We start from the raw sequence: 13,210 nt of genomic DNA on the forward strand, positions 1-13,210 counted from the left end.
CCCTCTCTTGGTTTTTCAGGTAGGTAGCGACAACATTGCCAGGAGAAGTCCTAAAGCAATGAAGAGACATTTCAGGGCCTGGCTGCTTGGATGGGCACATGATTCTCTGGGTAAAAAACTGGCTGGATGGCCGGGCCCAAGGAGTTGTGGTGAATGGAGTTAAATCTGGTTGGCAGCCAGTCACAAGTGGTGTCCCCCAGGGCTCGGTTTTGGGGGCACTCCTGTTTAACATCTTTATTGATGATCTAGACGAGGGGATCGAGTGCACCCTCAGTAAGTTTGCAGATGACACCAAGTTGGGTGGGAGTGTTGATCTGCTCGAGGGTAGGGAGGCTCTGCAGAGAGACCTGGACAGGCTGGAGCAATGGGCTGAGGCCAACTGGAGGAGTTTCAATAAGGCCAAATGCCGGGTACTGCACTTGGGCCACAACAACCCCCAGCAGCGCTACAGGCTTGGGGAGGAGTGGCTGGAGAGCTGCCAGTCAGAGAGGGACCTGGGGGTGTTGATTGACAGCCGGCTGAACATGAGCCAGCAGTGTGCCCAGGTGGCCAAGAAGGCCAATGGTATCCTGGCTTGTATCAGAAATAGCGTGGCCAGCAGGGACAGGGAAGGGATCTTACCCCTGTACTCGGCACTGGTGAGGCCGCACCTCGATGACTGTGTTCAGTTTTGGGCCCCTCACTACAAAAAGGACATTGAATTACTCGAATGTGTCCAGAGAAGGGCAACGAAGCTGGTGAAGGGTCTGGAGCACAGGTCTGATGAGGATCAGCTGAGGGAACTGGGGTTGTTTAGTCTGGAGAAGAGGAGGCTGAGGGGAGACCTCATCGCCCTCTACAACTACCTGAAAGGAGGTTGCAGAGAGCTGGGGATGAGTCTCTTTAAGCAAGTAATAAGCGATAGGACAAGAGGTAATGGCCTCAAGTTGTGCCAGGGAAGGTTTAGACTAGATATTAGGAAGCATTTCTTTACAGAAGGGGTTGTTAGGCGTTGGAATGGGCTGCCCAGGGAGGTGGTGGAGTCCCCATCCCTGGAGGTGTTTAAGAGTCGGGTTGACATGGCGCTGAGGGAATCTGGTGGAGTTGGGAACGGTCAGTGTGAGGTTAATGGTTGGACTAGGTGATCTTCAAGGTCTTTTCCAACCTAAATGATTCTGTGATTCTGTGAAGACAAACCTCTGCTCTTAAGTTTTACTTAAAAAAAATAAAGTTGTTAGGTTCTGTGCAGGGAGAAACTTTTTATCTTCACAAGCCATGGTTATACTCATAGTTAGGAAAACAGTTTATTCCAGGAATAAAGGTCAAAAGCTAAACAGTACTTTTGTGGAGATTTGTTTCTGTTTTTTGTGGTTGGTTGGTTTGTTTTTCCTCATTCTTCCCCCTTCTTCCCACTCTATAATTTTTTTTTTTTTTTCAGACTCTTGTATCTTAAATTCCAATTCTGGGAGCTTCTTTTGTTATGGTGAATAGGGAATAGAGGTTTTTCATCCTCCAATTTAAACCCTTCAAATGAAGTTTGAATGTTTAAGCAGGTTGCTTCGTAGCAAGTGTGAGGTTTTGTTCAAGGAGCATAGCAGTCAGCAGTCGGTCCTTATGTTGAAAGTGCTTTCCTGAGGCAAGGCTCACTGAAGGACCTTTCAAAAAGGCAGTATACAAATCAGGAAGCTTTCCAGTGCTGCTGCTGTGTTTTCCAATTGTTCTCTAAAGGAGATGGCAGGCTCACTATTTCTGTGAATATTTGGCTTCAGTGTCTATTCCAGAATAAAAGACAGTTTTGTGGTGTTTTTTGGTTAATGCAAGTGTTTTCTGATGTCTCAAAGTATCTACAAATGTCAGAGTGTATCCATAGCTAGACTGGGCTACCTCATGAAACCTTGGTTTCACTACCAAAGCAATAAATGTCTCCTGTTGTCCTTTCCATTTAATATAGTGATAGATACAGGTTTTTCACCTATTTGCTTTGCAGTATATTTATTTTTAATTAAACCTTCTTGGTGCTGTTCTCTAATTACCTAGGATCAAGGCAGGACCACAGTAGAAAACTGGGAATGTGAAACAAGTGCTGACCAAGATGCTTGCTTTTATCTTTGCAGTTTATTCATTTGTATTGTCAGATGCCATTCCAAGCATTTTTGGATCATGTAATATTTATGCCGAGTAGATCAGGAATTGCTGTTAACTTTGACCATAGTGGCAAACTAATTTTTTCTAGTTTAACTCTTATCTCCTACTGTGCAATTATTGGGCAATGAAGTACCTATTCTTAACAGAAAAGGCTTTAATCCACAGCAGTTCTAGACTGTCTGCTGCTAAAGCTCTCTCAGCAGCAGCTTCAGTCTCACAGATTGTATGTATTAAAACAGGCTGGCTTGGTCAGATAACTCTTGGCTCCTCTTATATATGCAGATGCAATTCTCTGGCATGTCTGATGCTAGGTATGTTGACTGAAATCTTTCTAAAGCTTACTAATCTATTGTTATTCTCAGGTAAGCCTGTGGCATCATCTGCAAAAATATGATCTCTTTTCATAGCATGTACTTAAAACAATTAAGATCTGACAAATGCTGTTAGTCCTTTCAAACAGGTTTCAGAATGTTACAATATTTCTATGTCAACGTGACCCAAGTAACAGTATGGTCAAATGCAATCTCCGTGTCCCACTGATGTGCAACTTCAGAAAGATGAAGTGTAATGATTTTTCACAAGAAGGCACTGCAATATTAAAAAAAAAACTCCACGTGTATGCATTTTGTTGTAACATGACTGTTTCACGGTGTAAATCACTGGAGAGTTATTTCAAAATCATGCTTCAAGACTGAAAGGAGGGAAGTGGCTGTAAACTTCTAGACAACATAAACATTGGACATAAAGTTACCATACTGTCTGTAGTCTAAAATAAACTATTTACAAGGTCTATTCATCTGTTTAGCAAAAAGATGTAGGAGATTGGGACCTTCAACCCTCAGGTAATTCCACAATGCATCTAAATGTTATGTTGCAGAGTTTCTTCTGTTCACAATTTCTTAAAAGTTTTATAACTTGCTTTAAAAAAAAACAACAACTAATCCCTTGTCTTTAGTTGACAGGCTCAGTTTTAGAAGATGCCTGGAAAGAAAAAGGAAAGAATGATATGGAGGAAATGATTCAGAGAATTGAAAATGTTGTGTTGGATGCAAACTGTAGCAGGTGAGAAGATAAATTTATGTGCAGTGTTTTGTTTTTATATTAAACAGAACACCTTAAAATTCTTCAGGAATAATGGACGTGTCCAAAACATTACCTTAAAAGCTTTAATTTGTGAAAAGTAAGGTGGCATTTGTGTCACTTCCCATGTAACAAAAAGTAATTTTCAAGGGGGGGTGGGGGGGTGGGGGTGGTTATTTTTGGTTTGGTTTTGTTTTTTATCTTTTACTAGAGATGCATGTTCCACTTAATGAGATGGTGATGTGTGGTTTGTTTTTGCTGGTTGGTTTTTTGGTTGGTTGGGTTTGGTTGAGGGTTTTTTTTTGGGGGGGGGGGGGGGTAATCTTTAGGTGTTGAAATCTCCTTTAAGTGCTTTAGGCTCTAAAAGCATGTATAAATACAAAAATACAATAGTGCCGATATATCATAGTTTATACTTTTAAATCTGAATTTAACAGCATTAAATATAGTATACAAATCACTATAAATGTAAAGGCAAAATGGAATATATTTGTGGTTTGGTTGGTTTTGGTTTTTTTTTTCCTGGAGAATGTACCTTTTTGGCAGGTCCTTACTACAGGCTGGAAAAGAATGAGTGGTTAGCTACTGTATTCTGCTTCTGAATTTGCAGTCAACTGAATGCATGAGGTTATCTTATTTTGCTGTATTTCATTCTTATTCTTGCAAACTTACTAAAAACCTATGGAGGGTTCAGGCATTGTGACCTGATCTCTTGGCATATGGAGGGAGGACAGCAGGTAGCTGGTACCATCTGTTGGTTGTAATTTAGCTGCCTCCCAGGGAAGATGAGGAAAATCTTGCTTCAGGAACCAGAGAAAATAGATAGCACAAGCCTGAGGCTTCAAAGACACAGAAGCATGAACTTCTTGAGGAAACAACTAAAGATTTTTCTTTATTAGTTTTTTCTCTTAATGAGACTCACTGAACTTTTCTCCATGGACTTGCTTAAAAGAAGAAAGCAATTTCTCTTATTTTAGGGATTAAATGGGTGGTGGCATCTAATGTATTGGAGACATTACTTTTCACTGTTAACTACAGAATTTCAATGTGATTTAGAGAGCTAAAGTTAGGAACATAAATTAGATGGTTAAAATACAATTTGAAGATCACCCCTTTTTTTCTTAGTACTATTCTTTTATAAGAAAAGGTTCTGTTCCTCAACTTGTGCTGAAGGTTTGGCATCTTGATTTAAAAACTGTAGCAATTTCTATTTCATATGGACTCCTTACTTTACCACAGAGGAGAGTGAGTGTCTCATAACTGAGAGGGACACATAAAGCATCTAGACTTGCAGGGAAAAAAAATCTAACTCAAAATTATCTGCAGACTGAACCAAATTTTGTCCTTTTTGGAGCTTTTTTTTGAGATTTAGCTATCTAGTATATGCAAGATATAGCCCAATTATTGCTTAGCACAAAACATTCTAACTTTTGTGGTGCTTCTATTTATTTCAGAGATGTGAAGCATATGCTTCTGAAACTAGTAGAACTACGATCAAGTAACTGGGGTAGAGTTCATGGAACTTCTCCACATACAGAAGCGACCCCTGAAAATGACCCAAACTATTTTATGGTAAGAATGTATGGACACTTCGGTTCCTTAATTTAATGTGAATTTAACTTGATTCATAGATAATCACATTGCTGAAAGCTACAAACAGCTGTCTTTGAACACATATAACTTGCTGTATAACTTTATTTTTAGAATGAACCAACATTTTACACTTCTGATGGTATTCCTTTCACTGCAGCAGATCCAGGTATGTCACAAGCTTAGCATACCTGTCTTCTCAATCTTTAAAAAGTTGTAATTAAGTTTATGTCCTGCTGAAGTACATAAAACGTTGTTCTTAAAATAGCTGAAACTCACAACTTAAAATTATGTCTGAATTCCTGGTTTTGTGTAACACATGCCTTATTCTGTATTAAAGGAAGGTAAGTGTTTGAAATGAAGAATGTGCATTTGAGTTCATATAGTTCAGAAGAATTTGTGTCATAGTCCTCAGCACTTGGTCTTTCCAGGGAGCTGTGAGAGATAACTTCTAACTCCCCAAAAACAGGGCCTGAGAGAAACAGGCCTGCGAGAAAAAACAGCCTGAGAGAGATAAGGGATGGGGGGAGTGGAGGGCCTCCGAGCTGAGGAATGTCTCGAACACTTGCAAGTAATGAAACTATAGTCATGGGGTGGATAGTGTGGAGTTTGGAGCTGATAAAGCTGCCTGGATAGCACAGGATGGGCTGGAGGAGGGAGCCCTGTGAAGACGGGATGGTTCTGCTCTGGTGCATCTTGTAAAGTTTCAGGGGCCATCTGTCCGGTGAATGACCTTTGCTTCATTATCCACGAAATGTATATTAAAGTTGACACCCCTGAATATGCTAATAAAAATTAACAAGATCATGCTAATTACATCATCCCATGAAGCACCTTACCCCTCCCCATACATGGGATATGTAGGTATGTGGGTTGACCTAGTGTTGAGGTTTGAACTCAGCTGGCAGCCAGATGCCACGTGGCTGGCTGTTCACCTCCCCCCTCCCCGGTGAAATAGGGGAGGGACAAAAAGAAGAAAATTCGTAGGTTGAATAAAAAGAAAGAATTTACTAAATATAACAAGAGAACAACAGTAACAATAGTGAGTCCAAAAAGAAATGGGTAAAATTCAGCAGTGGCTTACCAAGCGCAGCAACCACCTCCCACAGCAACACGCGACCGGACCGGAAACCCGAAAACTGTGCATGCCAGAGAGAGCCTGCGCCCACCTGTATACCCTGGATGTGACATCACATGGTATGAAATACTCCAAAGACTGATCGGGACCTGGCCCTCTAGCTGGGCTCCCTCTCAACCCAGGGAAAGTTAACTCCATCCTGGTCGAAACCAGGACAGTCTCCACCCTTTATTCCATACCATTGACGTTATGCTCAGGTTCCAAATACATCCAGAGGAATCACCACCCCTTTTTTTCCTGGGTCTCACAGATTTAATTCCCTTAGTCTATGGGCCATCCTTCCACAATGTCTGCTGAGTTCATTTAGTCCATAGCTTTGGGTTCCATCTGTCATGACAGTCTATAAGGCTGGAGGAATGAGGCAGAGTTGGCTCAGTCGGTGGAGCAGGAGGCTTTGGATGTGACACGGGGATGTTGTGAGGCACCAATTGCAATAACAGGGTTATCTGACAGTTAGGTTCATTGGCTATTCTCACCTAAAATCAAATCCCCTTGAGGCACACATCGGACCTCTCCATCCTTCTGCATTACCCACCAAGTACACCCAGGTCCTTGGGCAAAAGAAATCCCACGCATGGGTTTACCTTTACCCAATGCAGGAGTAACCCAGACAGCCTTCCCCAACATATTCCTAATGCGCACTATGGGGGCTTTATCCCCATCCCCAGTACATAGGAGGTTTGATTGAGCAGGGCTAGCTAGCTTGGCAGATCCTCTGGTATTGACTAACCAGGTGGCTTTTGCTAAATGCACGTCCCAGTGTTTGAAAGTTCCACCCCCCATTGCTCTCAGGGTAGTTTTTAGCAACCCATTGTATCGCTCAATTTTCCCAGAGGCTGGTGCATGCTAGGGAATGTGATATATCCACTCAATGCCATGTTCTTTGGCCCAGGCGTCTATGAGGTTGTTTTGGAAATGTGTCCCATTATCTGACTCAATTCTTTCTGGCGTGCCATGCCGCCATAAGACTTTCTTCTCGAGGCCTAAAATGCTGTTCCGGGCAGTGGCATGGGACACGGCATGAGTTTCCAACCATTCGGTGGCTGCTTCCACCATTGTAAGCACATAGTGTTTGCCGTGCCGAGTTTGTGGGAGCGTGATATAATCAATCTGACAGGCCTCCCCATATTTTGGTTGGAGTATAGCGGTCTTCTGATCCTCTGTATCCCCGACTCCAAAACCCCAGGGGTTGACCCCGAGTCTCCCCTCTCTGCCAGAGACTCCAGGTAGGGCCATTCTTCCCAGCTGCAGCGTAGAGCACATTTTTAACATCTTGCCCTGTTTGAACTGGCCCAAGGGCTACTGCATGAACTATTTCCTGCTTAATTTGTTCAAAAGCCTGTCGCTGCTCTGGGCCCCATACAAAATCATTCTTTTTCCGAGTCACTTGATAGAGAGGGCTGACAATCTGACTGTAATTTGAAATGTGCAGTCTCCAGAAACCCACAACACCCAAGAAAGCTTGCGGTTCCTTTCTGTTAGTCGGTGGGGACGTAGCTGCTATTTTATTAATCACTTCCATTGGAATCTGACAACGTCCATCTTGACATTTTACTCCTAAAAAATGAATCTCTTGTGCAGGTCCCTTGACTTTACCGTGCTTTATGGCAAAACTGGCTCTCGGAAGGATTTGGATTATTTTCTTCTCTTTCTCAAAAACTTCTTTTGCTGTATTACCCCATACAATGATGTCATCAATGTACTGTAAATGTTCTGGGGCTTCCCCCTGTTCCAGTGCAGTCTGAATCAGTCCATGGCAAATGCTGGAGCTGTGTTTCCACCCCTGGGACAGTCAATTCCAAGTGTATTGGACACCCCTCCAGGTGAAAGCAAACTGTGGCCTGCATTCTGCTGCCGGGGGATGGAGAAGAACATGTTAGCAATATCAATCGTGGCATACCACTTGGCTGCCTTCGACTCTAGTTCATACTGAAGTTCTAGCATGTCTGGCACGGCAGCACTCAGCGGTATGGTGACTTCATTCAGGCCACGATAGTCTACTGTCAATCTCCACTCTCCATTAGACTTTTGCACTGGCCATATGGGGCCGTTAAAAGGGGAGCGCGTCTTGCTGATGACTCCTTGGCTCTCTAGCTGACGAATCAGTTCATGGATAGGGATTACAGAGTCTCGACTGGTGCGGTATTGCCGTCGGTGCACTGTTGTAGTGGCAATTGGCCCCCGTTGTTCTTCAACCCTCAGTAATCCCACAACAGAAGGATCCTCTGAGAGACCAGGTAACACAGACAGCTGTTTAATTTCTTCTGTTTCCAAGTGATGCTCTTAAATAGTTGCTTAACCCTGAACAAAACCAAAACCACATTCAGGAACACACTAGCTCCTAACAACACGGTAACCATGTTTATGTCAACATTCCAAAGATATTTGAACTCCCCAAATTTCTCAAACACAGCTGTAAATAACCCCAGGGCTGATGACTGCACGCTATCATAGATTAGCATCACATAGTACAACAGAAACAAAACCTTAACTCTCGTGGAAGGTGAGCAACAGCATGGGAAACACGTATTGCAAATGAGGTGATGAGATCTTAAGGAGCCAAGCAATCCGCATTTTACCCGTTTTTTTGTTATCTCAAAAAAAACACCTCAGTGCCCCAGGTTGCACGCCAAAAACTGTGGAGGTTTGAACTCAGCCAGATGCCACATGGCTGGCCTTCACCTCCTCTTCCCTGGTAAAATAGGGGAGGGGCAAAAAGAAGAAAATTCGTAGGTTGAATAAAAAGAAAGAATTTACTAAATAGAACAACAGTAACAATAGTGAGTCCAAAAAGAAACAGGTAACATGCAGCAGTGGCTTACTGAGTGCGGCGACCGCCCCCACACAGCAACATGCGACCAGACCGGAACCTGAAAACTGCGCGCCAGAGAGAGCCCGCGCCCGCCTGTATACCCTGGACATGACATCACATGGTATGAAACACTCCAATGACTGATCAGGACCCGGCCCTCGAGCTGGGCTCCCTCTCAACCCAGGGCAAGTTAACTCTATCCTGGTTGAAACCAGGACACATAGGTGATGGACCCAAGGAAAGTGTGTATAAATTGGGGGGGGGTGGGGGGTGATAAGTAGGGGAGAGAAAAGAAAAAAGACATGAAGTAGTGAAGAAGATGGATGCATCCTTGATGAACTTGGACGGGACCAATGCAGGAACCTGGATCGGTGATCTCTATTCTATCTCCCTCCTTTTCTTTTTTTCCTTTTCCCTCACTACCATTAAGCAATGCAAAGCATACTGTATTGCTTGCCATAACTCGTTATATACTTAGCCAATTATTGTGTACCCAGTTAGTACATTGTGGGTAGTTAATAAATGTCTGGACTTTGAGACTTGTCTCACCATTGTCCACTCCGTTGGGGATTTACAAATCTAAGTCACTTGTCTCCCTCGTCTGAGCGTGACGTGACAGGAGCCAGAAATCTTCAAGTCTTCTTTTGTTTGTCCATTGCTAGTAGCAAAAGGGTTTGTTTCTCCTTGGTTTCTTTGTTTTCTATAATCTGAGTGCAACATGGCATGACATCATTTGAGGTAAAGATATCTGTGACTACAGTTCTCTGGGAAGATGGGTATCATTCTTAGAGGTTGATTGATGTCCTGAGAAAACACTGTAGCACAAGTTTTTTCTATAATACATTTCATGCCATTTATGGTTTCATAAAATAGGCTATTTTCAAACTATAGATGTATGTTAATTTAGAGGGCTAGTCTTATATATTACTTGGTCTCATTTTTACCATGCCAGATTACCAAGAAAAATACCAAGAGCTGCTTGAAAGAGAGGATTTCTTTCCAGATTATGAAGAAAATGGAACAGATTTATCAGGACCTGGAGATCAGTATGTTTTCTTTTTGAGTGATAGTTGTGGGGTTTTTTTAACACTAGTTATTTTTACTGCAGACTTAGGAATCCGATCTTGACAAAAATGAAACTAAAGAATATATTTAGCCCTACAATGGAAGTTATGTATTTGTTCAGGTTGGTTTGTAATCACACAAGTTTGAAATAAATTTTATATTTATCCAACTGAGTAGGGCAATTAAATTTCAGATATTTTTGCACACATACAGACATACTCTCTTCTGCAGTTTTAAAAAAATAAATCTGCAAGCAAAATGAAGCACCAGGCCTTCAAGTGTTGGTAGTGAGGCAACCTGAAATCATTTGACTGATGCGCATACACATCCTAGCCAGAGATGATAAAATTTTCAGTGTCTTTGAAAGAGAGGAGGTTAAGTTTCTCTCCTCACGATAAGTAATATTCCCTCAATTAAATGGCTATTCAGTATTCCTGTAGAACAAGAAAAACAACCTATTGAAAAAAGGGGAAGCAATAGATGGGAATATAGTCTGACTTTCTGATATGATACTGGTTTATAAGAATTGGATAGGAAATCAGTGAAAGAAATACACTCTAAAATAAATTGCTCTGAACTTTGTAGTCATTTGGTTGAAGGAGGACTTTCAGATCATGATTTGATACCCAAAAGCATTTTCAGTGTTGTGTTTGTGTGATAAGAGTGCTGGTCTGGATTGATATTTTTGTTAATAAATTAGATACATTTGTTAATAAATTAGAAAACTTTTAGATGGCACCTAGCTGAGGGGAGTTACAGGAACTTTGGAAGATAAATTAGAGGTTTTATCAGAAATCAACAAGCTCATACTGTGGAAAAAAACTACCCTCATGAACTGCTGTGCTTGAAACAAATTAAATGAAAAATGGAGACAGACAGCAGTTAAACACAGCAAATCTGAAGAGTGACATGTGGAAGACTGAGAGTCAACCTTCATGCAAGGTGACTGGAACTTTCTTTGAAGGCTTAAGAAAAGCTTAGACAAATCTATCCTGATCCTCTGTCAGCTATTTCTCATGACTGACATCAGGGAGAAGGGTTCTGTGTTGAGTTCCTTTTCAAGTCTACACTCCTACAGGAAAGGAGGAACAAATAAAATAAATATGTAGACTGCCGCTTTAATGCGCATGCTAATTCCCTTGTTTGGAACTAAGGCACAGAAGATAATAAACTGGGCACCTGAAACTAATGCACACTTTTTGAGAGTCAATAGCTGATGACTGTTTTTAAGGCTGTTTAGAATTATATGCACTATCATGTTCAAACTACAACTCTGTTGTCCTAGTTTATGGTGATGAACGCTCCAGTTGGACTTAGAGAAAACAAGGAACACTCAAGTTGCTTCTCAGTAACTGTGAGGAGAAAGCAAGCTGTTAAGTGATCCCCATCACTTCGCAGCTTTATTTTGAAACTCTGTGGTAGTCTCCACTCTGCGCAGTACTGATTATCATTAATGGGATTCAGTCTCTTTTCTGACCTAAATGAGACAACTTTTCTGAAAGACTGGTTACCATGTAATAGAAGGTAATATAACGCATATGCAAAAGGGAGGTGAATTAAGGTTGCTTTCTTTCATATATCAACAAATAGGAATACAAGTTTTCTATATAAATACATTTTTCTGACTAGTGTGCAACCAAGACAGTTGATGCAATATTTGAATTAGGATGTTAACCAAAATTATGCTAATATGATGCTAATTTGGGTTTTTGCAAATAACAATCAGTGCAAATGCATTATTACATTCTGGAAAGCTTGTATTGCATTATTGCATTTTTCTATCATCTTGGAAACTATTTCTGTCTTTTAACGTGTGGACAGCATAAGATGATCTAAAATGGTGAGAAACACTATAGCAATTATGTACATATCTATGCTGCTTTGAGGTTTCTGTTTGTTTTTCTAGTACCCATAATTTTTTTCTTCGTCCCCTTTTAGTAAATGTCATAGTTAACTACTGTTTATAAAGCTTTGTTTTATTCTTGACATCTGCATAGATATTTCACCTTTTTACTGTTTCTGAAAATCTGTACATAACCTTAATATTTTTGGTGGATTTTTTTTTTAGGTATTTTGATGACCTTGATGACAAGATGGATCCAGAAATTGAAGAAGCATATGAAAAATTCTGTCTAGAATCAGAACATAAGAGAAAACAGTGAGATGTTACACATTAATGTTAGTTTATTAAACCAGTTTAGGTATGGTTAGAATACAGGGGGACACAAAACATTTGTACCAAAATAAGGAGTTTTAGTTTCTCCAAGTACTAAAGTTATACAGTTTCCATTTTGTTAAACAGAATCTGCCAAAAATTGTAAACTTATGACCTGTAACTTAAAATGTTGTGTATATAACATAGTTTATTTTATGGACAGGTATATGAACAATGTTTTGGCTGCAATAAAATTGATTTTAAAACTATCATAATGAAAACTAAAATGTAATGGGGAACTATCCCATAAAATTTCCCTTTGGGGGGGGAAAGGGGGAAGAATAACTTGATCTAAATTTTAATTGCTTGTTTGGTTTAGTATACACTAGGACTTATCCTTTTTGCCATATACAAGATCTGGTATTTAATTTTTTTTAAGGAGCATATGACCCAAATACAGGTGGGGGTTTTTTGTTGTTTTGTTTTTTTTTTTTTTCCTGTAGATCACAATCATGAAATCATGAGAAGTGGTTTGTGAAGAGTTTGTTGGGGGGGGGGGGGGGAGGTATGGGGGTGTGTTTTGGTTTTTTCCTTTCCCTTCCTCTTCCAAAAAGGCATATGAGTGAGGTCTGGACTCTTTCCTGGAATAAACATGTTGTATGTTGATATGTAAAAAAGCAAGCAATATTTTGGAAGTCTTGTGCTTTCAAGACCTTTGGTTCAGGTAAGCTTATTTTCAACTTTTACAAGCAAAAACTATCCTTTAATTTGCTGTGTTCTTTAAGACTACATGAATATAGGTATGTTTTAACCCATGCTTCTCAAAGAGTATGTGCAGTGCTTGATATATTTTTTTGAAGGTATCTAACATGTCTAACCTTCTAGCAACCCTTGTAACTTTCTCCATTCTTCTAGTTATTTTATATAGTTTGTTTTAATTTTGTAGTTTGAGTAAATTCATATATTTCATGTTAATATTCTGAAGCCAACTGCTCTTTTTTGACCCCATATAATCATGTTAGCCTTCCTAGGATACACCATTGTTGTTGTTGCCAAACTCAGTTGTACTTCTTCCTGTTACCTGTTATTGCTTAGACTGAGTAGAACCCCTTACCAAAAACAAATGGGAAATATTTCCCAAAAGGTAGCTACTTTAAAGAACGCATGTTGTAAATATGCATGTAAATAATTCTGTTATTTGTTTGGTGAAATAATTTGTGTGTCTGCTAATACAGTGATAGTTTTC

At 40.5% G+C, this 13,210-nt stretch overlaps 1 protein-coding gene across 2 annotated transcripts in view; it reads left to right on the top strand.

Moving 5' to 3' along the window:
* LOC141917691 (polyadenylate-binding protein-interacting protein 1-like) overlaps window positions 1-12,233 on the top strand; it is a 35,536-nt gene extending 23,303 nt beyond the window's left edge. The window contains exons 7-12 of one of the 2 annotated variants that reach the window (XR_012621406.1): window positions 3,080-3,186; window positions 4,659-4,776; window positions 4,909-4,963; window positions 5,904-5,991; window positions 7,514-9,790; window positions 11,878-11,931. Coding sequence is in view for 1 of the 2 variants with exons in the window: in XM_074811089.1 (XP_074667190.1) it covers window positions 3,080-3,186; window positions 4,659-4,776; window positions 4,909-4,963; window positions 9,697-9,790; window positions 11,878-11,971 (468 nt within the window). In the remaining variant the exon portion in view is untranslated. Of the gene's footprint in view, window positions 1-3,079; window positions 3,187-4,658; window positions 4,777-4,908; window positions 4,964-5,903; window positions 5,992-7,513; window positions 9,791-11,877 lie in introns of both variants that reach the window. The other variant, XM_074811089.1, reaches the window with a different exon arrangement.
* Window positions 12,234-13,210: the final 977 nt, after the last annotated feature.

The sequence above is a fragment of the Strix aluco genome, chromosome W (assembly GCF_031877795.1).
Source record: "Strix aluco isolate bStrAlu1 chromosome W, bStrAlu1.hap1, whole genome shotgun sequence".
Taxonomy (NCBI): Eukaryota; Metazoa; Chordata; class Aves; order Strigiformes; family Strigidae; genus Strix; species Strix aluco.